The sequence below is a fragment of the Brachionichthys hirsutus genome, chromosome 3 (assembly GCF_040956055.1).
Source record: "Brachionichthys hirsutus isolate HB-005 chromosome 3, CSIRO-AGI_Bhir_v1, whole genome shotgun sequence".
NCBI lineage: Eukaryota > Metazoa > Chordata > Actinopteri > Lophiiformes > Brachionichthyidae > Brachionichthys > Brachionichthys hirsutus.
This window is the reverse complement of record NC_090899.1, coordinates 3,542,479-3,567,000: the sequence shown is the minus strand read 5'-3', so window position 1 is coordinate 3,567,000 and position 24,522 is coordinate 3,542,479. Positions and strand designations below refer to the sequence as shown.

The 24,522-nt window shown below is 47.0% G+C and overlaps 2 protein-coding genes across 2 annotated transcripts; one reads left to right on the top strand and one right to left on the bottom strand.

The window, feature by feature from the left end:
- Positions 1 to 7,569: 7,569 nt before the first annotated feature.
- Positions 7,570 to 10,064, top strand: cited4b (Cbp/p300-interacting transactivator, with Glu/Asp-rich carboxy-terminal domain, 4b). The gene is made up of 2 exons (XM_068759844.1): positions 7,570 to 7,660; positions 8,458 to 10,064. Exon 2 carries the CDS (start codon positions 8,463 to 8,465, stop codon positions 9,246 to 9,248), a length of 786 nt encoding a protein of 261 aa, XP_068615945.1. The 5' UTR covers positions 7,570 to 7,660; positions 8,458 to 8,462; the 3' UTR covers positions 9,249 to 10,064.
- Positions 10,065 to 17,561: 7,497 nt separating this feature from the next.
- LOC137912695 (polycomb protein SCMH1-like) lies at positions 17,562 to 24,169 on the bottom strand. The gene is made up of 15 exons (XM_068756832.1): positions 24,145 to 24,169; positions 23,841 to 23,918; positions 23,572 to 23,642; positions 23,256 to 23,490; positions 23,063 to 23,151; positions 22,685 to 22,931; positions 20,664 to 20,908; positions 20,221 to 20,433; positions 19,802 to 19,928; positions 19,363 to 19,563; positions 19,095 to 19,265; positions 18,794 to 18,904; positions 18,192 to 18,314; positions 17,774 to 17,907; positions 17,562 to 17,681 (listed from the first exon to the last, which is right to left on the bottom strand). Exons 1-15 carry the CDS (start codon positions 24,167 to 24,169, stop codon positions 17,562 to 17,564), a joined length of 2,190 nt encoding a protein of 729 aa, XP_068612933.1.
- Between the last annotated feature and the right edge of the window lie 353 nt (positions 24,170 to 24,522).

Here is a 24,522-nt window from a genome sequence, read left to right as displayed (position 1 = left end):
TGTGAGGAAACATTGCTATCGACTACAGCAATACAGCAGTGATAAAGCCATTAGTTTCCTGCAGCAGGTGGATGTTGCTATGGGTGTACAGTATGACAGTGTCCTTTCGGGTTTTATTTTACTCTGCTTTATCCTCTGTTCTTGATTCATGGTTTCAAATACCAATATCCAAGGATGAGCCTGGAGTGGATCTTGGATAAGTCTGTAGCCCTTGGCTTAGGTCCCAACCCCCATCTATGGAGCGCTTGCTATCCTTCTCTCTCTCTCTCTCTGAAACACACACACACACAGAAAGGAAGCGCGATACAAGGACTTAAAAAGCATTACAGATACTCTGCCAATTTAATAAAGAGAGACTTTGCCATGCCTATCTCTCCCACAGCTTCCTGGCTGGAGTGACAATAGTGTGGGTGAGTGGAAAAACAGGAAGAGAACAGGCGGACTACAGGCAGCTCTAGTGGGCAGTGGACTGGCCCCGTGTGTGTGTGTGTGTGTGTGTGTGTGCTGATATTTGTGTGTCTGCACCCAAGCCTGTGCATGTGTGCATGCAACATATGTGCTAACCCGCTAAGACATGTGCTCACAGGGACATTGCTCAACATTTAGAAATGATGGTGGCGCAACACAGATAGACTCCCCGGTCAGGAAGAAGAACTGGCTGTTTCCTGGTGAGGATGTCTAGCTGTCAGCGCCCACATAGGAGCGGGATGTGTCTCAACCATTAGCAGATCTCATGATTGGGGGTGGGGGGGGGGGGGGGGGGGGGTGGGGGGGGGCAGTGGACAAACGCCACCAGGGGAAACTCCATCAGCGCACAGTCCTTTTGAGGGGAGCTCAATAATTCATGATTTGTGTTTTCTTGGTAGTACAGCATGATTACTCTCTTAATGCCCCTCAGGGGGGTGAGTATCTCTGACAGTGTAGAGAACACTAAAAGATTGGGTGAACATTCAGAACTTCAACGTGTGCCTTTATCACCAACAAGAGAATGACGGCCGCTTATTGCACCTGCTATTTAAAGAATGAGCCGTCCACCACTTTGGTGAATTTCTTAACCACTACCTTCCTTCCTTCATTCCCTGAACACTTTGAGGACCTAACAATTATTTTTGCCACCATCAAAGATTTTTGGAAGCTTTATTATTGTTTGATCAAACAGATTTCTGCTGTAAATTAGTCATTTGGTAAATGTAGGGAACGACAGCCCTGACTTCCAATTTGGACTCAGCTGTTAAGCAGTCTAGCAGGAACACTTGAGCCCGAGGACAGATGTACAAACACACACATGCGCACAAACACACGCGCACACACACACAATTCTGCAAACAGAGATGAATTTACAATACGCAAACTTGACATAACACAAAACCTTCGCATGAAATGAGGTCATATCATAGGTTGTGCAGCTTTTTAGCCGCCTCAAGTGTTATTGCACCATTGTATCTGCAGATGAGACCTGCTTTAGCTTGACAGCCACAGAAGCTCCCCAGATGGTAAATTGGAAATAAAAATATGCCCAGAACCATCCTTATTATTACATTCCAAGCTGATAGTTCCCAGTGGTGTGTGTGTGTGTGCATTACAGATAGAGCTATTTTACAGCTCACTGTCATATTTCCAACGGAGATTTACTTTGGATAAGTGAAAAAATTAAATCCCACGCTTAGTCCCTCTGCTCAGCACAGAGACATTAGCTGAAGTGTGTGTGTGTGTGTGAGTGTGTGTGTGAAACCAACTGTAATGCCACAGGTACAAAACTGCAAGTGTGCAGGTGTGTGCACAATTTCTGCGTGCATACATGTTATGCTTGTCAGTGATGGGGGGGGGGGGGGGGTGACCCAGAGTGCTTTAGCCACACCGCAAACCCAACTCCTCCTGACATCTGTGAGTCAATTAGCTGACTGTAGAGAAAGCCCCCGCCCGCCCGTCCTTCCTCTCCATGCATCCCTTCCTCCACCAAGCCGCTAGCCACTAGGTCGTGTAGAATAGCTGGTCCTGTCTGCCCTGGCTGATGCGAGGCACTGGGTGGGGGGGGAGGGGCGCGAGTCATTGCCGGGGGTGGGGGGGGGGGGGCTGTAGTGGGGGTGATGAGGTTGGATGTCAAGAATGTGGCTCATGGTCTGCTCTTTTGTGTGTTTTGTGCAAGATGAATAAGGCCATGGCAGACTGAGCGTTTGTGGGCCACAGCTCTACGTTGACTTGCGTCGAGCTGTTTAAATGAGGCAGACACAGATAATAAAGCCTTAACACTCATATTCTTATAGACATAACTATTTCAAAGTGTTATTTCCTCCATGGCTCCTTCTTGTTTTTATATTGTACACAGCTTCATTATCTTCCATCTCCTCTGTCTATCTCCATTTGTGAGTCCGTGCCTCCCAGAAACCCCCCCCCCCTATCAGGACAGTTATTGTTTGCTAAGATGTTATTGGGCGTGGGGGGGGGGGGGGCTGTTCGCTTTTGTGTCTGATGCATCCCAGATTCCCTTCCCCACTCGTCCCCAATGTCCTCCGGCTGCTGCTGTGGAAATATACTTCAGTCACATCGCTAATTATTAAAGAGTCATCAGCTCATTACCAGAGCTCGGTGATAATGAATGATTAATAGGTCATTCTTCACATCATCACTCCCTGCTTCAATATGAGCTACTCGTCTGACAGGTTTTGCAGGCTTTTGTTGTCTGTTTCTTTCGCTCACTCAAGTACTTTGCACGTCAGTGAAGGTGATTTTACAGTAAACGTCATCAGTGCAGAAACAGGAAGTGCAGCAAAGCGAGGGCTTTGTGTTTGTGTCCCTCAGGCTAGTAAAGGCTGTAAAGGAGCTCTGTTGAGTTGAATTGCAGGCATGTACTTTTTTTTCCAACAGTAACCCAAAACCAAATTCACAAAACCAGGGATAACTCAAATTGGATGTCAAATTATAATAATTTTCAGGTTCATAATTTCTTTGCGGTGTATATTTATAAATGGTTCATTGTAAAAAATTGAAAATAAATTCTCTGCTGCAGCACCTTCACTCACCCTCTGTCTGAGACACGCCATTTAAGCTAATGTCTCTTTAATGTCTCTTTTTCCACATGATCGGTGGCAAAACTGCCCTCTGCTTGCTGTGTCATCACTTTCCATCAAGAAGAGTAGCGACGCTCATCAAGGATGAAGAACTACCATTGTCACGGCGCATCGCTTGAACCTGTCACAGTGCGCAGAGCTCGAATTAGTTTAGCGTTGACAAGTCGTGTGACACGTCGCAAGAAGAGACATGTAAAAGCAGAGGAGGTAAAGAATGATGGAAGAATACGGCGTATGACAGTTCTCCAAAATATACACGTTTCGAAATATTGACGGGAAAACCAGTCCAAGGTGAAATATCACCAGTCAGATGGGGCTACCAAGTTTGCCAAAAGGCATACCGTTAAATTTTGAAGCTCCATTGACTGCAATGTTACCAAAAATGTACAAGTGATTCGGAATCCAGGAACTCCTCTGGATCATCACCAAAATGTAATCATCTGTTCCTGATAACATTCCCAACATTTCCTGAAAATGTCATCAAGATCCATCTGTAACGTTTTGACTTGTGTCAAACAAACAAAACCTCCTTGGCGGCGTTAAAAATGAACCTTGAAATGAAAACAATCTTATCCAAATTTCCAAAAATAATATTATGCACACATCCCCTCGCTTTGGTTGTTGAATGCAGAGACCGACCTCTATCGTGGTACATCCATGGCAGCAGAGCAGAAAGACAGACATCAGCGTGAAGTGGTTTCGTCTTTTTTACAGCCTATAATCCAAGTTAACACCCCACGAGCTGTTATTGGATTTACCTGCGGCTGGCGTGCAGAAATGAAAAGAGAAAGTTATTCTCTTTCCGCTCATACTATCCCGTCCAGGACTGACCTAATTACCTCCACTCAAAATCATGAGCCCAATCTTTAGGCTTCATCCTAATCAGAGTCAGAATTATTTAATGATCCCAGAGGGAAATTCTATCAGCAACATCGCTCCACTCAACAAAATCAGAAATACAAAATTGACAGGATGCACATATTGCATTAATAGACAATAATATTAAGACATATATATATATAGAAAAAAGCTCTCCTTTCACGGTTTGACTTGGAAAGGAGAGCCGATAGATGGAATGAAATAAGTGTGCGGAAACAAATAAATAAATTAGACGCCTAATTTTAAATGCTAATTGTTTAAAGTGACAATATGCTTATTTAACATCACATTGAACCATTACAGGAGTTGTTGGAAAGCTGCTTTAATGTGGTAAACTCTGACCACCCCCTCCAACCTCATCAATTCACTACTTTCACTCATGCATCACCCCCACTTTGTGGCCTCAGGTCTGTGAGTGGCAGTTACCAGGTTTCCCCCCAACCACCTTATGCTTGACGCCAACGTCCCCCCACTCCCTAGCCTTGACTCAGGCTTATTGCTCTCTCTCAGCTGCTCGGCTGAACGGTGACTGTTGATTGGCTGTTGAGACCATAAGGAAGCCTTGGGAGTATTTATAGAGACTCTCTCGTTTACCAGGACAATAACAACCCTCCCCACAGTGAGGGGGAGAGAGAGAGAGAGAGAGGCAGACTAACTTTTGGTTTTGCATCTCAAGGGAAATGTGCATACTAGAACACACTTTGTCTTGTTAAATAAATTGGCTTTTTTTGATCCCACAGAGTGTAGAAATGATTAAAGAAGTATTTGTAGTTGATTTTGAGTTTATACGAATACAGCTTATGGTTCATTTAATGAATACAACTCTATTTTATGCCTTTTTATTTTAGTTTTTCCAATCAATTAATCGACGACAGTCAGTTGCACAAATGAAAATGTCATGTTAATAATGTTAAATGTTAATAATTCTATAAACATTTTGTCGCATTTGCTTTTTTTTTTTTTTACAATTTGCAAATTGTATTATATTGTATATAATAGAAATGGTCATCTTATTCTAAGGGCGAGGCAGCATTTCTTGAGTACTCAGCTCCACCTCGATGCAATGTTTATACAAGTCAAAAGTCTTATGGATGGATTGTCAGTCATTACTGGCAGAAGCAGCATTGTGTAGGATGATCACATAAACCGGGTTGAGTCAAGCAGTCTTAGATCGGGAACTGATATTAACAGAGATTTAAAAAAGCGATCAGGTCAACGGTAGATGATCACTGTAACGCATCATTGCATAAATGTCAGGTAGACATACCGTATGAACAGATATGTCACAGGGATGCCTCAAACAGCTGCGTTGCGTTGACTTCCTGCCAGATTGGATCACTCGTCGCCATTGTTTTCCATTCTCTGGTTTGACTGCAACATTTCCAAACATGTGTAACATTTAAAGACTCAACCGGCAGAAACAAGGAATGAAATTAGTAGTCCGTGCCTCACCCAGCCTCGCAAAACAACATTCCTCCATTCCACTGCACTCCAGTGGGTGCCTTAGCTCCGGGGGGGGGGGGGCACTCCACAGTCCCTAGGACCATGTTAAGAAGTAATGAACATTGGCCCGTGGATCTTTACAGACTGTCTACCAGCGTCCTTGATGTCTGACACACAGAGCCTGCAGGCAGCATCTAGATGTTTTGTGGATTTCATGGTTAACTTCATAAAGGCTAGGAAGCTGCAATGCCTCTGGGAGTCATGAAGCGGCCTCAGACAGCAGGCTGATAATGCAACAAACAGCAAGCTCAGGTTAGGCAGACCTAGACGTGCATAGATGCCTTCTGCTGCTGCCAACGAGGAAGTTGAAGCCTTTTAATAAAAGGTGTTTTAATAAGGAGAAACCTGTGAGAAATAAACTCATCCTTCAACTGCTGCCGTTTTTATTGCACGCCGTACAGCGCGACTCGGAGGTGTGTGAAAACGTGCAATGGAGCGGGCGCCTCCATCCAATTGCTCCTATAAACACGGTCACGTGAATCCCCTGTCCCTGCGATAACACGCACGCATGCACGCTCACACGTAAGCATGGCTATCAATAAATAGCTGAAGGCAGACTGTGCGCACGTCCTTCCCTGCAAATGTAGACCATAGCAAGAGATATTGGACAATGATATGCAGAAAGAGATTTGCAGTGTATCCCCTACTCAATTACAGCAAAAGCCAATTTACTGGGTGTAAGATGACAAAACGCATATCCTCCACCACAAGCATGGCTGATGAGGATGCCATGCGGATGCCTTGCTTTTCAGAGATGTGACCAATGAGTTGCGTTTTCACGTGCACTGCCTGAAAGTCTTCAATGTAAATGTCACCACTAAAAGCTTTTGGCCCTGAGATTTAAAAAATAAAAGTGGGCTCTTCTGATGCATTTTAAAACGTTTGTTATTCATGTTTTCACCAACAGCAGCAACCTCGCGCCGAATAGCTGCTTCACCAAATGAGAGGTTTGTCAGGGCACGGCAGAAGGTTCTGTTGATTTTAGCTTTTGTTTGGACTGACTGGATAGGTGAGTTTCACACCCAGTTCACTTCAAGTTGCTGGACGGTGTCAGGCAATGTCAATGCCTGTGAAGGGCTGACCATTAATAACCCAATTCCCAGGACAATGGGTCGGTTCACTCGACTCAAGTGGGTCCCATTCATTTGCAATCGCCTCTAAGAGGTCGTTGTGCACGGGCAGTCGAGAGGTGAACCCATGCACTAACACACGTATGCACAAGCCGGGACTCATTATCAATGCACATAAACAAGGTGACCACATTTATACTGCCAATAATAGTGCTCAGGCTTGTCCTTCTTGCCCTCCCCCCTCTACCGTCACACTGAGGCGGGCACACGGCAGATCGCTGGGTGACACAAGGACCAGAAAGTGTTCTCAGTGATCTTGGAAATCAAAACCTAATATTAATGAGAACTTTATTTTTGTATTACCTTTATTTCAGGACAAAAAAAAATTGCAAACTAAAAGCATGCAAAGGGCAGATTCTAAACTCTAAACTCTGACACCCAGGGAGAACAAACAGTGATCGGTACACAAAGCAAGCAAAGCCTTAAAAGTCAGGAGTCATATCTTCAAATCGATTCTAAAACTGACAGGCAAGCCAGTGAAAGGAAGCTAAAAATAAAAAATATAAGTGAGGTGTACAAGCGCACAGCAGGGAAGCACTGGTGCTGCATGGGCCATGCATCCATGCATCCATCCATGCATTTAAACAACTAGATAAATAAAAACCAGCTGCTACTTATAAGCAAACAAGATGTCTAAATACTAGTCTTTTTTTAAAGAAAACAGTGGGGAGGAGGGTCTTTAAATCGCCACTATATGCCCCAGCTCTCCAGCAGACATCACAACACGCCCCACGCACAATTATATTAAGTAGGGCCAATAGGAACAAAGAGGAGGCCGGCCCGAAGCCCCGCCTCTTCCTCGCCTGCCTTGCCTTGCCTTCCTCTGAGCCTTTCAGATGTACATAATCCCTGAGTTGACCCAGAAAACAGGCAGTCGTTTCAAGATCTGATGCGGCAGTCTTTGTTGCGCACCGTCCCCTGCTCGAGAATGACGCGCAATCCCGTGGAATACACGCTGTAATCCCAGAGGAGTTTTTATTTTTCGCCTTTTTGCAGAGGGGGAAACTGATTTTTTTTTTTTTTTTTAAGACGGATCGTTGTCAAAGTAAGCGCAACTTCGAGGGAACGCATCGGACGCGGGTGAGTGAGTTTCATCTGCTGCATTTGATGCTGAATTTTTTTTTAGAGGGGGGGGGGGTGATCTGAGGGGCTGCTTCTGCTGCTGAACCATTGTTTGACCCCCCCCCCCCCCCTCCAGTTTCAAACCCAATATTTAACAATAATAATAATAAAAACGATTATTGAACGCGCGCGTTTGAAACAAATTGAGACGCGCACGTAAAGGCTTTGTTGGATTTGTGCGCCTCGCTAGAAACGTGGTGCTTCAGCTGTTGGTGGAGATGCAGGTTTTTGCATGATGTCGGTGTTTCTTTGTTGCAACCTTACGTTCGCGCGTAACGTAACGAGAATTCCGTGCTCAACGCTGACATGCAAACGCGTTAAGTGCGTTAAGGACGGCACGCGCAATTCGAAATATTGAAGTCGAAGCCGTCTTGCGTTAATTCACGCGTAAGGTGGAAACATGGATTTCACCCCGAGCGTTCTGTCATTGGCACCCAAAAAAAGGGGCATTTTAGAAGAAATAATAATCAATTAAAAGTGTGCGATTTTAAATCCGAGATAATAAAGCAGGCTTCGTGGGGAGGGTTGTGGCGTTTTTTCCCTCGTGTGCGGTGGGATGGTGACAAACAGCATCCTTTCCTTTATTGTGGGTGAAGGTGAAGCATGTGGTCAGTGTGAAAGGGGGGGGGGGGGGGGGGGGCTCAGACTGCAGCACCATGTGCTCCTCCTCCCAGTAAACGCATCCTCATGTCCAACATGTCCTGCCCAGCGCGTCCTCCTAACTGTCCCCTCTCTCTCTCTGCTCCCGACGACAGGAGACATGGCAGACCATTTGATGATGCCCATGAATCACGGCTCGGCAGGCGCCGGTCTCCACGGTTACAGGATGGGCATGAATGGCGGCCTGCAGGCGGGTCACCAGCAGCACGCCAATCAACAGGGCATGCGGGTGCTGCCCAACGGCCAAATGGTGCACTACGGCGGCGCCCAGGCCAACATGGAGAACGCCATGAGACAGCGGCAGGGAATGGTGGGCGGGCCGATGAATGGACAGCTGAATGGGGCCCAGATGGGTCATCACCATATGGCCTCTGGTAACATGATGTACAGCGGCCAGCCCCAGCAGCAGCAGCAGCAGCAGCAGCAGCAGCAGCAGCATCACCCCCAGCAGCAGCATCACATGCACCCCCAGCAGCAGCACCCCCAGCAGCAGGCCCAGCATCAGCAGCAGCAGCAGCAGCAGTTCATGAACGGGGGGTTAACGTCCCAGCAGCAGCAGCTCATGGCCAGCATGCAGCTCCAGAAACTCAACACGCAATACCACGGACATCCATTGGGGCCCATGGGCGGGAGCCACATGGGGCCCGCGGCTCAGTATCGCATGAACCCAGCCCAGCTCGCTAACATGCAGCACATGGCCGGGCCGGCGCTGGCCCTGAATGGGATGGACGCTGATATGATTGACGAGGAAGTCCTGACCTCGCTGGTCATGGAGCTGGGCTTGGATCGGGTCCAGGAGCTGCCAGAACTCTTCCTGGGCCAGAATGAGTTTGACTTCCTTTCGGACTTTGTCAGCAAACAGCAGCCCAGCACTGTTAGCTGCTGAGAGGACCTGATTTTACACACACACACACACACAAAAGAAAAGGGGCACAAATGGAGACGGGAGAGCAAGAATTGTCTAGGATGGATGAAGGAGCTCCTCATTGCGTCACTTTTTTTTTTTTTTTTTCTTTGTGAGAGCCTCCCTTCGTAACCAAGCCCAAGTCGCAGCACAGGATGCACAGAAGAGAACTCTGGATATTCTGAGCGAACACACGGTGCTCGGGTTTCACGAGTGGCCAGAGGGCGGCTGGCTTTGAGACCCGGTTCCACGTCTCGTTTCTGGACATGAATGTAATAAAAAATGCTGAGAACTCCGAACAATGCTACGACACTGTGCAGCTTCCAAGTCTAGATAGACCCCCGACAGTCTACCTGTCGAAAGGTGTATTTATTTATTGCTGAGAAAACCTGATATAAAGAACGGCCACCTTTTTGGGGAACTAATTGGTTTTAATGATTTTTGTTTTTCCTGGCCGTCGATAAGGGGAGGAAAGTTCTGTCATGATTCTTTAATTTTTTTCCGGTCATTCTAGTTGGCTTCATTAAAAAAAAAAAAAAGCTTATGTGACAAGGCCATTAAAAGAGCAGGCGTTGGACACGGGTCCAATGCTTTCTCGTTTGAATGGTGGTCTCAACCCATCCAGATCTTCAAAATGGTTCACTTTTGGTAAAGTGCTGCGTTTCCTTTTTAAAGATGTGATGTTCTCAAACATTTACTGCTTGTACTGTATGAAGATGTAAACCTCCAACACGCCCACACTGTTGTGTAGAACCGCCTTAATCATGCAGATTATTTATTGTTTTTTTTTCTTTTTGTGTGTGCTCAAGATGGGGGGGGGGGGTCTTTGTGAATTTTTTTTTTTTTGAGGATCAATAAAGATGGCCTGGATAGAAGTCTGGCCTGCTTTTCCATTCATTGCACAGTTCTTCCCCTGGGCGGTGGGGCGCTAACAGAGAGCCGAAGTTAAATGGGGGGGGGGGGGGGGGGGAGTTTCCCCTCTCGCCCGGAATGGGATTATGTGTACAGATGCAATATATGCAGCTCTCCTGGGTTTTTTTCTTTTCTTTTAAATCTCTTAGAAAGTCGGCGTCGATTATCTTGTGAATGTCTTTCTGCTGGTGGGAAAAAAAAGAGCAAGCGTGCACATGATATGAAATCTAAATTGGGGGGTTTAACCATTCAGCAATTTTCAAACGGCGTAATAATTTCTTAAACGTTTCCATGCGTGCCTTTTGCGTCTGAATAACTAGTTTCTCTGGCAAATGAAGCTTCGTAGCATTTGTAAAGAGTGTGAAGGGTGAAAGACGCTGCGCCTGCACGGAGGAATGACAACTGAACTGTAAGAATCAAAAGCTACATTCATTCTACCTTAGCTTCTGGTCAAAGGATGGGGGGTAGGGGCAGGGGGGGGGGGTGAGCAACATCTACTTAAAAACAGTATTCAAGGGAATTTCACACGTCCTTGTTTAAGCGCTGAAGGATTGCATGTCTTAATTGCCACTTTTTGCTTTGTTAAATATTTCTTTCGGGGGTTGGGTTCGATCACACCAGCAGAAATGGCGTATTTCCAGTAGGAGGTGCAGACACGTGTTGCGTAGCTTGAATTCACATGGCTCTTGGTATGCACGCTCGCACTGAGCACTTCTGTCATCGTTCCACGCCAGCAGCACGGCTAAACGGAATTTACTGGACGAGACGACAACAACAAAGCCGAATGAGTTTAGATAAAGTGCATTTACCCGCTCCGGAAGGTGGGGGTTGGGGGGGATCCATCTTCGTTCGAATAACATTAGCTTTCTCTCAAATACGTCTTGTGCACACAAAAAAAAATCATTGTGTGCATGCCTGTCATCTCGGAGAACAGATGCATTCACATTAGGCACTGTTCTCAAATCTTTGTGTGTGAAAGCTCAAGCACACACACACACACACACACACACACAAAATGGCATTTCATTTTCTTTAAACCATACAGTGGGAGATGATTATATTTTGATTCTGGAGCGCTTTGGGAAATTTTCATTAACATTGCATTGAATGGAGCTCCAAAAAATGTCTTCCTCAATATCTCGGTTTATTATTGACCAATGTTAATGGAATTTGACACAACCTGCTACGCATTTAATATCAGAGGCAGAGATTTGTAACAAGCGTCGTCTTATAGCCGAGTCAAGTCGACATCGCAGCATGACAACGGATTTGTTCTATCTTTAATACCTGAGGAAACAGATCCAGTTAAAATCGGGGTAAATTTTCACAAAACGATTCGGTTTTTGGACCCCTTCAATAATATCTCTTATTCCCTCCACAAAGGAGGTTCTGTTCCTGCTGGCCTTTACCGAGACGCTGTGCAATTAGTAGTGGACAAACTGATTTGTTATAACTTCAAAAGCTACGGATCTTTAGATCCAGAAGAAACCACCGTTACTGAAAGTGATGCTTTTTGTGAATAACTTCTCAACTAACAATAATACTGATGTGAATCCAATTGTTAAAGGTTTGTTTTCAAGGTTAAGGAATCTAAAAAATATATAGATACAATTAATGTAGGGCCATTATTCTTGCTGTAAATCATAATATAGGGGTGACTGAGGTGCTTGGCTGAGGTCTGCGCTCTCTGGGTGCTTTCCTAGTTAAGAGTGTGGACGATCAAGAAGAAAAATAAAAATCACACTGGAAAATTGAAACTGTAGCCGAAGACAGCCATGCTTCTTCTTCCCACTTTTCCCAGCTGATTCCAACTTTAAACAAATGACACAACGATCTCTTTCCATTCACTGTCTGAAGAGCGGCCCAGTTTCTCTGCGTTCTAAGAGTCTGTGCAGCGGCTCTGTTAGCTTCCCCGGTGCCTCTGGGCCATGAAAGTGATTGATTGAGGTCGCGTCATCGCCACATTTAGCTTTTCGTCTCTTCAACAAAGGCGTCTTTAGCAGGATTGCGAACAGAGAGGGAATAACGAGCGCGCTGCTGTCGTTCACGAGTGGGAAGCGTGTTGGGGCGATTGCTCAGTATGAGCGTTTCGTACCCTTCGAGGAGCTCCATCTATTGAAATGAATCCCCATTGAGGCGTCTCGGACTGTTCGCGGGCCATGTGTGTGAACGCATTGGTTCTGACGCCGTTGAGAGAGCGGCCCATAAGTAGGCCAGCGGCCTTGGCGCCGTGCTCGGTAACGGTTGCAGGTCCTTTGCTCTGTGCCAATCTGGTGAGATGGTCTATTAGAGTGGGACACATGGGGCATGTTGGCACATGGTCAGAGCTCGTATATCCCATAATGATATGCTGCACACCGGGAGCTCCTTGTTTTGTCCCAATTAGGAGCAGAGATTTTTGTCTTTCTTGATTGCAGCGCCGTAGACGAATGGCTAACGACACCAAACAGCCATGTTTGCTCTCCCACAATCCCTTGTTGTGTCTGCCGCCCGCCATGCGGGCCAATCTAGACGCATCGACTAAGCGGGGCTGGAGCGCTCTTAGACGTTTAAAATGACTTCTGTTTTCTTTCTTCTCTGTCTTTACTCTCGTTTTCGGCCCACCCAACAGGAGCTGCTCAATACAACGCTGCGTCTTCCTGTGGCGGCTTGCGAATGTTCTCAATATACCGGTAAGTCAGAAACCAAGAAGCCACATTGTGACAGAGGCAGACAGGAAAGGCAAACGAAATGAGACTCGAGTGAGAGAAAGCTGTGAGGATCTAAGTAGTTTACGGTTAGAAACGAGGCTGAGGAAAGATAATTCTCATTCGGAAGGATTTCTCGGGCGGGTTTTTCCCACAACACTTAAAAGATTCCAGGGAAAACCCCTCGATAAACATCACTGTGTCGAAATGCAAACAGAGATTACATTCCTCTTCATCGTCTATACATTGCGTGCCGTCTGCCTTCATCTGCAGCCTCGCCAGGGCCTCATCCTAATCTCAGTCTCTCGGACCACATGAGCAGGTCGTGACACTCGCACACACACGGCATCATCGCACAACCTGATCAAACAGGCGAGCAGGGATGATTGGAAATCGGTGCGGATCCAGGGGAAGATTAAGGGTTTATATCTCATCTGTGGTTGTAATTCTTACCTGTACATCTACAATATGATGGAGGATTATGGTCAGATCCATTAACGGCATGCAGTAAATGAGAAAATCTCTTTGGTGACTGAATAGCCCAGAAGATGTGACTCAATTAAGTTGTACTGGAGATTTATATTCTTGGGAGATTATGACTAAATTAACCTTTACATTTCACTGGAGGGCAAAGTGGCCATTAAAAAAGGAGTACGAGTCAAAATTGTTAATAACCAAAAAGGAAAGTATGACAAAGGCACACGATGGAAGCCTGAGAGTGAGCTCTAAACTCGAGGTTCAAAGACAAGCGGGTGAGTTATTTATTGACAAGGGGCATGTCTCTGTTTGTGCGTGTGGATATTGCATGATGTTGGCACACGTTTCAACTTGTCTGCTTTGAGAAGAGAACGAAGACGTGTTTGATCCAATCGACCGTGCATCGCCAAGCGTGTCGTGGTATTATATTTCTAGTTACGTTAACCAACCGGGTCCTTGAATCTAGAACGCCCCTCGAGGGTAACTTCTTCTCCCGTGACCCCGTCTTTCTGCAGGAAGAGGCTCATCTTTGTTATTTTTATTTATTGTGCTTTACATTTCCTCATTTAGTTTCTTCATCTTATTTAGATGTGGGGGTTTCTGTGATCACCTCAGATCTACGTGTGCATGAGTGTTTGTTTGCAAGGGGGGGTGGGGTGGGGTGGTAAGTGAACAGCACATCCCTCAGGGCAGACTTCCTTATTTCCTAGCTGATCAGTCACGTTGCATTCACATCACTTGTTGTGTTGCTGCCTCTTAAGCACAGCACAGCAACACAAGCTAAACGAAAACCCACAGGGGGGGGGCAACATGATCACACGATGCTTTCGGGTCGTGTCTCAGTGCTCCTTTTATTTTCCGAATGAATCCTGCTGATGAGGCCTTTAAATGCAGCTGTGCACCTTTTGAGCGCAACCTCCAAAAGGTAAGTGGTTTAATTTTGGCATGTCGGGGCAGGTGACAAGAAGGTTGCTTAGTGACTGCCCAGTCTCCCTCTTACCCCCCACCACCCCCCACCCCTACCCACTCCCCAAATCTGGGGTTGAATGGTTTTGCCAGCTCTTTTGAAGTCGAGCTGGCTTAAACACCCGACGCTGTCTGAAGGTGGTAAATGTTTAAGGGTTGTGTGATTTGCACAGTTGGGCCGAGCCGAGCCGAGCCGAGCCGCGGTTTCGCAATAGTGGCAGAAAGTTAACCTTGGGTGTCAGCACTTTCACAGTAGAGCTGAGCTGATAAAAAAAAAAAATACACATTAAAATGTTATTTAATATGTGACCTTAGTAATAACTTAATTACTGGATCGGGAAAAGGGAATTCAAACAGCCAGAAGGAAACAACAATTCTGCTAATATATATTCAGCCAGCGTGTTAAAGTCAGCATTGTAATAATTATCTTGGACTTGTTGACCTTTGTTTAACACGAACAGGGACACGATTTGAGTTGCAGGTTTGGACCTGAGAATAGAAGGAAACCATATCAGCACATTCTGTTTTGTACACAGCGTTAAACCCGCATGCTAATCTGGAAACAGTGGCATGTGCATACTGATGGTTGTGGGGGGGGGGGATTAATACAAGAGAGCAGTACTTTTAACTTGTACATTAAAAATGAGAAGTTTGCTCAATCTGCAAACATCTAGAGATCAATCTGGTGAATGCATTCTTTAGTGCTCGAGCACAGAGCCCCCCCCCTCCCCTGCCGCCCTCCCCTCCACCACCCAAGAGGACCTAATCTGGCAGCCCAAAGGCATGCTGCGAATTCTAGTATCAACTGGAGAGAAGGTGGTGGACTGAACACTTCATTGTTCTATTGTTTCACCCAAACCGAGCCCACACGTGGAACGAGTGCGACGCGCCAAGCTGAGTCAGCAGAGAATGTTGCCTTTCTTTGCTTCATCACAAAGAACAGGGACCTGGGAGTCATTTTCTCACTCATGACTGATCTGCAAGCCCTCAAGACTTCCTCTTTCATACATACTGAAACTGGTCTTCATGGCGTGCACCATTGGATGACTTTGTCGGGTAAATGACATGGCCAGAATTCCCCTCCCAAATAACGGTATAAGATAACCCAACAAGGCCGCGGGGTGAATTGAGCACACACACAAAAAAAAAAACAAGACTAGCACCTCGTAAAAGTCCCACGCCGGTGTCGGGAGCTTAAGTGAAAGCTCCCTTCACAAACACAACATGCAGCACAAGAAGCAGTTGCTTGTATAAATAGCACCATGACTGAATTGCAAAATACTTTTACGCCACTATGACGCATCAGCAAGCAGTTATCGGTCAGAATCTCACCCCGGCACAGTCTCACAAAGACATGCAAAAACACATTCACTCATCCAAGGCAGTTGGAATCAGTGGGTTTCTGCCTAAGCTAGGAGGATGTGGTGGGGTTTGCTTTCTGGTTTTTAGCTGCATCAGTTGACACAAGGAATATTTTCAGTGGCAGACAGCAATAATTATGCAAGCGATGATCTTTGAGTAATGGAAAATGAATTCAAATAATCGCACAGCAACTACAGAAAAAGAAAAGTGATCATGACATGGTCTTTTTTTTATTATCAGATGTAAATCAGATGATCACCCATGGTAGACCAGTCGCAGGGAGATAGAGCAAAGACGGAGTTAAAAAATACATAGAGCGGTGCTGCCCCCTGCTGGTGAGATAGTTAAAGCACCAAATAGTCTCTTAATTATGGGAGTAAAGAAAAAAATATTTAATTCTACATTGGAATTATTTAACTAAAAACATAACTTCTCAAACCTACTTAAATAACGACAATATAGAACAAAACAGTTGAATTATATATTTATTGAACAATGCTTAGTGTGATATGTTTCTCCAGGTAAGAACTGTAATAATATAGTATAAAAAATTGAAAAAGTACAAACAACAGACAAGGCATCGTAAACAACAGAATAAGACTTAACAGATTTCCTTGTGTCTTTTTTCTACTTTCATGAAACATGTATTTCTCCCCGTAATTAATATAATCATAGTTTAAAACCGTGCCTCGCACAGAGACGTTAATAAGAAGCATACCCAACTATTGGGATGAATGTAGTTTCTTTTTCTTCTTTGAGTGTTTTTCGTTCTTTAACGTACCCAACACAAGCTATCAAAAAGGCTAAAAAATACAAGTCCATTTGTTCGTGACATACAAAATGTAAAATGTACAGAATACATGGAACATAATAAAAGACAAAAACATTTTGAGTTAATTTGCCACGTACGATTCTTCAAGTTATACTGAAATGCAAAACGGGTGATCCTACATATCCCATGCTGCCTTAGGGCACTGGATTGTGCTACACAAAATAAACACTCCTCATTGGATGAGGTCGGGACAGGGTACACACACTACTGACAAAAAGTTAGGGATATTTGGCTTTCGGGGGAAATTTATGGGCCATGTAAAAACGTCGCGCTACAGTGATGTTATATCATGACAGGATTTAAGTAGCAGCATGCAACGGTGATTTCTTGGCATGTGACCTTGAGCACCGATTCCTTTTGGCAGCATTGCTGCTCACAAGTCGACTTGTCGTCTGCTGAGGCGTGGCGTCCCGCGGCCTCTGGACATCGAGGTTCCAGTTTACAGTTACGAGCCTCTGGACGGCGGCCCAGCTGCTCCCATAGGTTTTCTATGGGATTCGTTTCTGGACAAAGTGCAGAACACTCCATTGGAGGTACCCCGGCGTCCCTAACGATGCGACCTTGATGAGCTGGAGCATTGTCGTCCGTGCAGATGACATTTGGCCTGTGTTCGTGCGACTCGATTTTAACAGCACCAAAGGCTCGTCATGATGCCAGAATGTGGGCAGCGTGATGAGGAGGACCGTTTAAATACCAAATCTGATTGATCCAGGAGACTCATCGGTCGATTCAGGGAACAAACACCGGTTGTGACTTCGAGAGCAGCTGCTAGAGAACAAGCAAGTTGTGCAAAAACGTACTCAACAGTTTAGAGAAGGTCACATTAAGTTCACCTGTAAAGATTCTAGTGCATTTTAGAGTCATCCTGGAACAGCTGATTATCCCTAACCTTTTGTGACGAGTGTAAAATAGCAGATCTTGAACAGGATCTGTGACGACGTCGCTACATGTCATGATCAGAACTTGCCCATATGCAGAGGATGCTGCACTGACCCTGGAACAGCAAGATGAGGTCGGAGTTTCGTCCTTTAGAAGGCTACGCCTGGTCGGTGGAGCGTCTTAAGCTCGCTTCAGCTTGTCGATGTGGAAGGTGAGTTTGAGGGCGGGGCCGAGCTTCAAGCCCATGTATTTCATCATCACGTCGCTGCGCAGCAACAGGAGGGCTTTGCCGTCAATCTCCTGCAAGCAGAGGGACGGGTGGAATTATTTTATTAGCAAAGCTGCTCAACCAGGTATTTGAAGAATCTTCACTCTTATGACAGAATGCTTACGTGTTTTCTGAAAAGGTCAGCGTGGGGGGCGAGCACTGGGTCGATATCTCTGATGTACTGCATGACGTCCTCCACTTTCCACAGGTTGGGGTCCCGACCGCTGGGCCTCGGGCTCTCCTGGAAACTGCCTGAACCTGAGCAAATCAAATCCATAATGGCAATCTTTGCAGATTTCATCTGTCGATATGAGGGATGCACCAAAATACCGATACGACCTGACAAAGCGAAATGTTTTCAGTTCCAAATCATTAAATCCAAATTGAAATGACACTATTATTCAGATTCAAGACTAAGAATTTCAAATTATTATAAATTATTCTGGCAGCGCATCTTTGTAAACACAGTTCTTTTTTTTCAAATCCCCCATTTTACGAGCGTCACTACGGCAACGTTTCCCGTCTCAGCGTCTTATCCGTACCCGTGGAGTTGTTGTGATGCAACAGTTTGGACGGAGACCTCAGGTTGGGAGTTTGCATGGTCGAGTTGGGGCTCTTCTTTAAGTGCTCTGGTGCAGCGGCAGCGTTGCCGATGAAGGCATCGCCTGCACGACAGGATAAAAGGATGCTCTGACATTACTGAAATAAAACTGTCTGTAGGAGGCCTGCTTGGGCCAAGTAGTTTACGTAATACAAATATGCGGTATAAATGCGCAGCGGTTAACAGGCAGCGCATTCATTCTCATGATGTACTTCAGAAGGAACTACAGTCTCGTTGTGTTCTGGCCTCCTGCAAAAGTAAAAGGCATTTTTTAAAAGGGGACATTATCTTGAAAGATGATTAAATTATTAACCTCCTGCCCCAGATCTTAATACCCACTCACGCCTGAGCCGAGCGCTTTGTCTGTTTTACCACCTCCTTTTATGAGATTCTATAAGCACTTAGCGGCGAGCTCAGAGTGGCTCACTATTAATATCGCTATGGAAACACCATTTTATTCTTGTAAACTTTTACGAGCTACAGGAATGAGGCTGAGGGTGGTTAAAGGGGGGGGGGGGGGGGATAAACCATACAGAAACATACCGTCAACAGTGTGGCGTGAAATTTTGGCCTGTTTCTGAGGGAGGGGGCTGTTGTAGTCTTGAAGAAACCGCTTGGTGCCTCGGCCCGGGCCGTCTCCAAAACCTCTCCTCTCTAAAAAAAACCAAACAACCAAATAAACAATAGATGCAGAGAAACAAGACACAGAGGAGGAGGGGATGAAGGTGCAGTGGTTATAATGTCATTATGTTTTTGCCAAAGAAGCTGAACAGTGTAAGATAAACATTTACGAAAGCGAAATAAAGCATTTATTAGGGATCGACCGATAATCGGCAGCACCGACCCGCGGCATACATCGGGCCGTCGTGGTGCAGGCTGCCTCTGGCGACCGGCTGGCTGCCAAACAGAGGGTCGCAGTGAAGGTTGTGGCAGAGTTTCTCCAGGAAGCGGAGGACGTAGGTGACGCTGCTGACCGTGGGCAGGGTCAGGGTGTGCTGCTGCTGGGCAAAGTAGGCTGCACAGGACAAACAGCGAGGACCAACGGCTTTTCAGCGGACACAAAGAAGGTTCCTCTCGTAAAGGAAGCAGGAGAACACAGAGACAAGTCCCACCTGAGATGACTTCCCCTCCTTGTCCAGACTTGAGGCAGGAGAAGACGTCGCACTGATTGTGTGCCGAGTCCACACAAGCCTGAACACACTGCTGAAGTACCGACGAGGCCCGGCCCGGGCCAAAGTGATCCGGGAGCTGCTGGATGCGCCGCTGGTCCAAGTGGGGTCCCACCTTGCCGTACTTGTTTAGATAAACACAAACTATGGGGGGGGGGGGGGGCAGAACAGGAAGCAAAGCAGTCAATATCGAAACACGCGTGGCAAAACGCACCGACCTATTCAATCAAACTGTAATCACAACGTGGGGTGACTGGATTTGTAACATGAACCCAGTTACATCCGGTCAATCCAGATTCAATAGTGATCTGGATCGGGGGGGGGGGTCAATCATCAAACCTCCCTATGATAAAGTTCTCACGGGTCTTTGTTTTCTGGGTACCTGTGGGAGCCTGCAGTGCAGAGTTGGGGATGGTGGCGTTGTCCAGAGGCACAGAACTGGTGTCGGGCTCTGGGGTGCTGCTGGTGGGAGATGTGGGGACTGGATTAGGAACCACACGAGGTTTCCTCTGCATGTAAACACACACATTTGGACATTTTACGTAATTTGGTCTTCTAACCGGTTCTTTAGCATCAGTCCGTTTCTACATCTAAAATAATAACAACCAGGGCCTTGCGGTAAATGGAGCACACAGAGAAACTTCAGAAAACAAATCAGGGATGAAGAGGAGAATCGAAGACTCTGCCAAGCAGCCCCGCTTTCTTTCGGAGGCGTGCAGCGACACGCTACACCAGCACTGCAAAACTGGGTGCAAATGGAAGGGCACTCAAAATAGAAACAGCGTGCTGTTCGACACCGACCTTACTTCCCGGCTTGGGTCCTCTCTTCTTTGGGATCTTGATGGGTTCTGCCTGAGCCTGGGCCTGCTGCAGCGCCATCCTCTGCGCCCAGTTGGCCGGCAGTCGACCCCTGGTCCTCACCGGGCCCGACACCGGCCGTCCTGGGCCCGCCATCGGCCGTCCTGGGCCCGCCATGACGTCTTCCAGCCAACCAGCTCGCTTTGCCCAGCCCAGCTGGAAACGAAGATCAAAGGAGGCCGTCGCTTGCTAGCTTATTGCTAATGCACATTGTTCGACAATAATTCTGTCTGAATACAGGAATAGAAACAAAAACGTGGGAAAAGAAAACCCGAACTACACAAACCATTCGATGTAAAAGAGAACTTTATCTTTTCCTGGAAGTCGGGTGAGCTAAAGGCAACCCGCCCGTCTCTGGCGGTACTCCTAAACCGCTTCTCACCTACCTTACTACCGGGTTTGGGCCCGCGCTTCTTGGGGGCCTTGACGGGCTCCATGCCTTTGCCTGGCTGGGTGCTTTGCAGCTCCAGCACCGAGCTCTTTTGACTCCATGGTCCCGTCACCTTGGTTTTCCTGCGGCCCGGCTTGCGTCCTCTCTGACCAGGCGGCCTCCCCACCGGGGGGGTGGGGTGCATGGCTGGGCTTTCCACACTCCCTTCTGTCAACACCCCGAGGGTCTTAGGCACCAGTGCTGCGAAAAATATTGGCAAACACATAAGAGAAATCCAATTGGGCTGTAATGCAACAGCGGAAAAGGATTACAGTTACAGTGATTACAATCCGCCGAGGGAACAAGCATGTGGCAAAATCATTGACAGCAAATACTGTATCTACATAAAAAAAAAGAAAAACGTCCAAGGACTTGACACAAGTCAACACAGCTGGATAAATGTCCGGAGCATAACCGTGAAAAACATGCACCTGTGCGCGTGAACACACACACACGCACACGCACACACACACACACACACACACACACACACACACACACAGTTATTCATCCAAGATCAACACGGGACAGATTTACGGCCGGAGCGCCCACATTCGTTAGCCTCTCGGGCCTGAGAGGTTGCATCTATTAAACACGTGTTCACAGCCCAGCCTGCAGGCTGCAGCCGCTGCTTCTTCCTCTAGGGGAGCCATTGATCCAAACATAACAAGACACCCGAATGATCCCACAGAATGGATGCATCGCTACAGAATATGTCAATAAAGGTTGCATTCCACTTATCAATGGCATTGCTCGTAAAAAGCGGCCAGAGGCACAACAAGCGGGTCCTTGTCCGTCCCGTCCCGTCCCCCTCTACCCAGAGTGCACGTCAGAGTTCACAGAGTTCACAGAGCCTCCCAGTGCCAGCTTCACATTACAGGAAGACAACCACCCCAGAGCTTTTAATCTATCACTCCGGCTGCATTTCTCTCACCTCACTCACCTTTACTCACCTTTTTTAGCGCCAGACAAAAAGACAAAACGACAAAAAGACAAAAAGACGCAGGATGTCTGCACAGCTGTCCTCAGATTCACCCTCGTCTCCTGCTCCGTCCCTCGCTCTCTCACTCTCACTCTTCTTTGCTCCTCCTTTTCCTCCTCTCTTTTCTTCCCCTCCCAACATCTGCTGACAATGTAAACAGTCTGTCTTTCACAGCATACTTCTGCCTTTTCTCTTCGGCCCCCCCCCGCAACCCTCCACTTAACTCAGTTCTGTCCGGGAGTATCTGATCGGACAGTTAGCCGGAGTGCCAACAAGAGGCCTATGAAGGGGCAAGCCAGCTCGCCCCCCCCCCCAACTGCATCATGGGAGGGTGCCGGGCTTTCACAAACACACCAACGGGCTACAGAGACATGTTCTGCCTCCAAATCCCCCCCCCCCCCCACTCCAGCTTTGAACAGAACAAGGTCGAGGCCGGTTAACTCTTTTAGGGTTCTTGTGTAAGAAATGGGCAACGCCATCTTTTCATGCCGCCGCTAAATGCTATCCTTAAACACAATCGCGTTTACCAGAGGTATGTTTTTTTTTATGCGCTGAAGGTGAGGGCTAAAGGTCTGCTTCAAAGCTTTATCAACATGAACAACGCACTGCAACCTTACACTTCAGTTGAGATCAACTAGTACTCAGAGATCTGGCTCCATTCTTTACTCATTCTTAGTAACAGACCTAAATATAACAGAATAATTGCCCGTTAGATACAAGGAGCTAAAAGTGTATTACACAATAACAGTAACTTGTTTCCACCCCTTTGCACGCTCACCAGGCTCTCGCACAGCTAACCTCACTGACTGCTCTCTGCTCAGGGTAACGGGAGGAACCCTAACAGAGCACATTCTGCGAGCACGCGCTTCCCCACGGTCCAATCGAACATCTCTGTTGTGTGTGTGGAACTCTTCAAAGCGTCAGCTTTTATCGGTTTAAATGCGTTGACACTTTTGATCACCATTGAACATTCCGCATGCCGTTTACGTCCTGACCTTTGGTTCCGGGCGGCTGAAGGTTGTCTCCGGTGAGGGTGCACCAGCCGACGGGGAAGATGTCCCGCGAGTCATACCGGCAGTAGTAGTCGAAGGCCCCCCGCCAGCCGTCGAAGGTGACCAGCACCTCCACGCCGCGCAGCGCGCCGACCGTAGCCGGACAGATAAAGTGGGGATTTTTACGGTCCACGGCCTCCAGCTTCATGCCGACATGGAAGGAGTTCTGCTCTGGGGCGGGGGGCTCCTGCTGGAGGACAAGGGGCAAATAAAGATGGGTCGAGTGTTACGTTGGCAGGCGTATCCATGCATGTCATCGGATTACGGTTAAACGTGTTCGTTGTTTTTTTTGACAGACTGTGTTGAGCCTTTTGAAGGTACCTTGTGAAAGATGCGAGACGGCGCCATCTCAGCCCCGTTTAGCGTTTTCAGAAGGAACATGGGCCACGAGGACGCATTGAGACGGAAGCCTGAAGGAGGAGGAGTCGGTCGGTTGAAAATTAATCCGCAGCTATTGCGAATGCTCAATTTACGGTGCCTGAAAGATGACATCGTGATTTGCGTCGGGTCCCACCCAGCGGCGGCTGCAGCATGCCTCCGTTCTTCTCGCAGTTGCCGATTGGCTGGATCTCCGACGAGTCCACCAGCCTCCAGAAGTCATTCTTGTTGTCGGAGCCGTCCAAGCGCAGCCTCAGCCGCGAGCCCGTCAGCCCCACCACCGTGGCGATGCAGGTGGACGTGGTGTTCCTCGGATCCTGGGCCTCGAGCTTCATTCCTGCTTTGAACTCGTTAAGCGGAGGCGCGGGGCTCTGGGGCGGAGACGAGACGAGGGACGTTTAAAAGTAACGGACAGACAAATACGTAATCAATACTCGCAAACGCTTCATCACCTGTCTGAAGCAAGGAGGCGGAGCAGCGACTGCGCCCGCCTCCTTCAGATATTTCTCCCAGCTGAAATGGCCTGCAGAAGGAGCAACGACAAACGGGATCATATACCACGACGAGACGTTCCAGTTGTGGAAGTCTTTTTATTTCATTTTGAAGTTGAAATTCGCACGCTGTGCTAAGCGAGCCCTGACTATGAGCTAAAGTTACGGCTAATCCTCGGACACCGCCACAGACCTCGTTAATACGTCCACTACAGCTCGGGGTTATTTACCCTGGTACTGCGAGGGCACCCGGGAGGGACGTCCACTCCGGGCGTGCTTGATTCTTCTGACATCTTTCCACTCTATAGCTAGGGGAGCAAATAAAGACAGAATTACTCCTCCAGTCAGTGCCTGATGTGTGCAATCCAGACCGCACTCCTTGCTCTCGTTCAAACAAACTGCAAGTTTGGTTGGAATGAATGCAGCAAAAAAAAAAAAGACCCACATTTACGGCTTAGTCGGCACATTTTTATATATACTTGTTTGTTAGAAATGTTTAGACTGAACGTTATGCTATCATTCATTTTTCCTTACCTTTCTGCGGTGCAGGCTTCCTCATGCTCCAGCAATACTGGCCAAGCTCACAATGCAACAGTGGCGTGTTCTCTGCAGACGAGAGAAAATTAATTGCAAAGTTTAGTCAAGTTGCAGCTTTAATTTCCATCCGTCCATCTTCCACGCGACTCTGCTGACATCATCCACGTTTGACTTTGAAAACCCACTGATGACGACAATAATGACGCTCATCAAGCGAGCGAATAAAAACACGGATTCTGATCAAACACTGCCGTCACACATCAGCAGGAATCCAACACGGATCTGATTTGGGACCGCTTCAGAATTTGAAAATTCTGATTATGAAATCTGAATCTGACATGAATGAAATTTCATTGCGGTGTTTGTAGTGGCCAA

Bases quoted from the DNA above. Each gene is read 5' to 3' on its own strand.
- cited4b (XM_068759844.1), top strand. From the start codon at position 8,463: ATGGCAGACCATTTGATGATGCCCATGAATCACGGCTCGGCAGGCGCC.
- LOC137912695 (XM_068756832.1), bottom strand. From the start codon at position 24,169: ATGAGGAAGCCTGCACCGCAGAAAG. The intron at 20,909-22,684 runs GTCAGGACGTAA...TATTTTTCGCAG, and splicing joins TCAGCCGCCCGGAACCAAAG to CACTGGTGCCTAAGACCCTC. The intron at 18,905-19,094 runs GTCGGTGCTGCC...GGTTTTTTTTAG, and splicing joins CGGCCCGATGTATGCCGCGG to AGAGGAGAGGTTTTGGAGAC.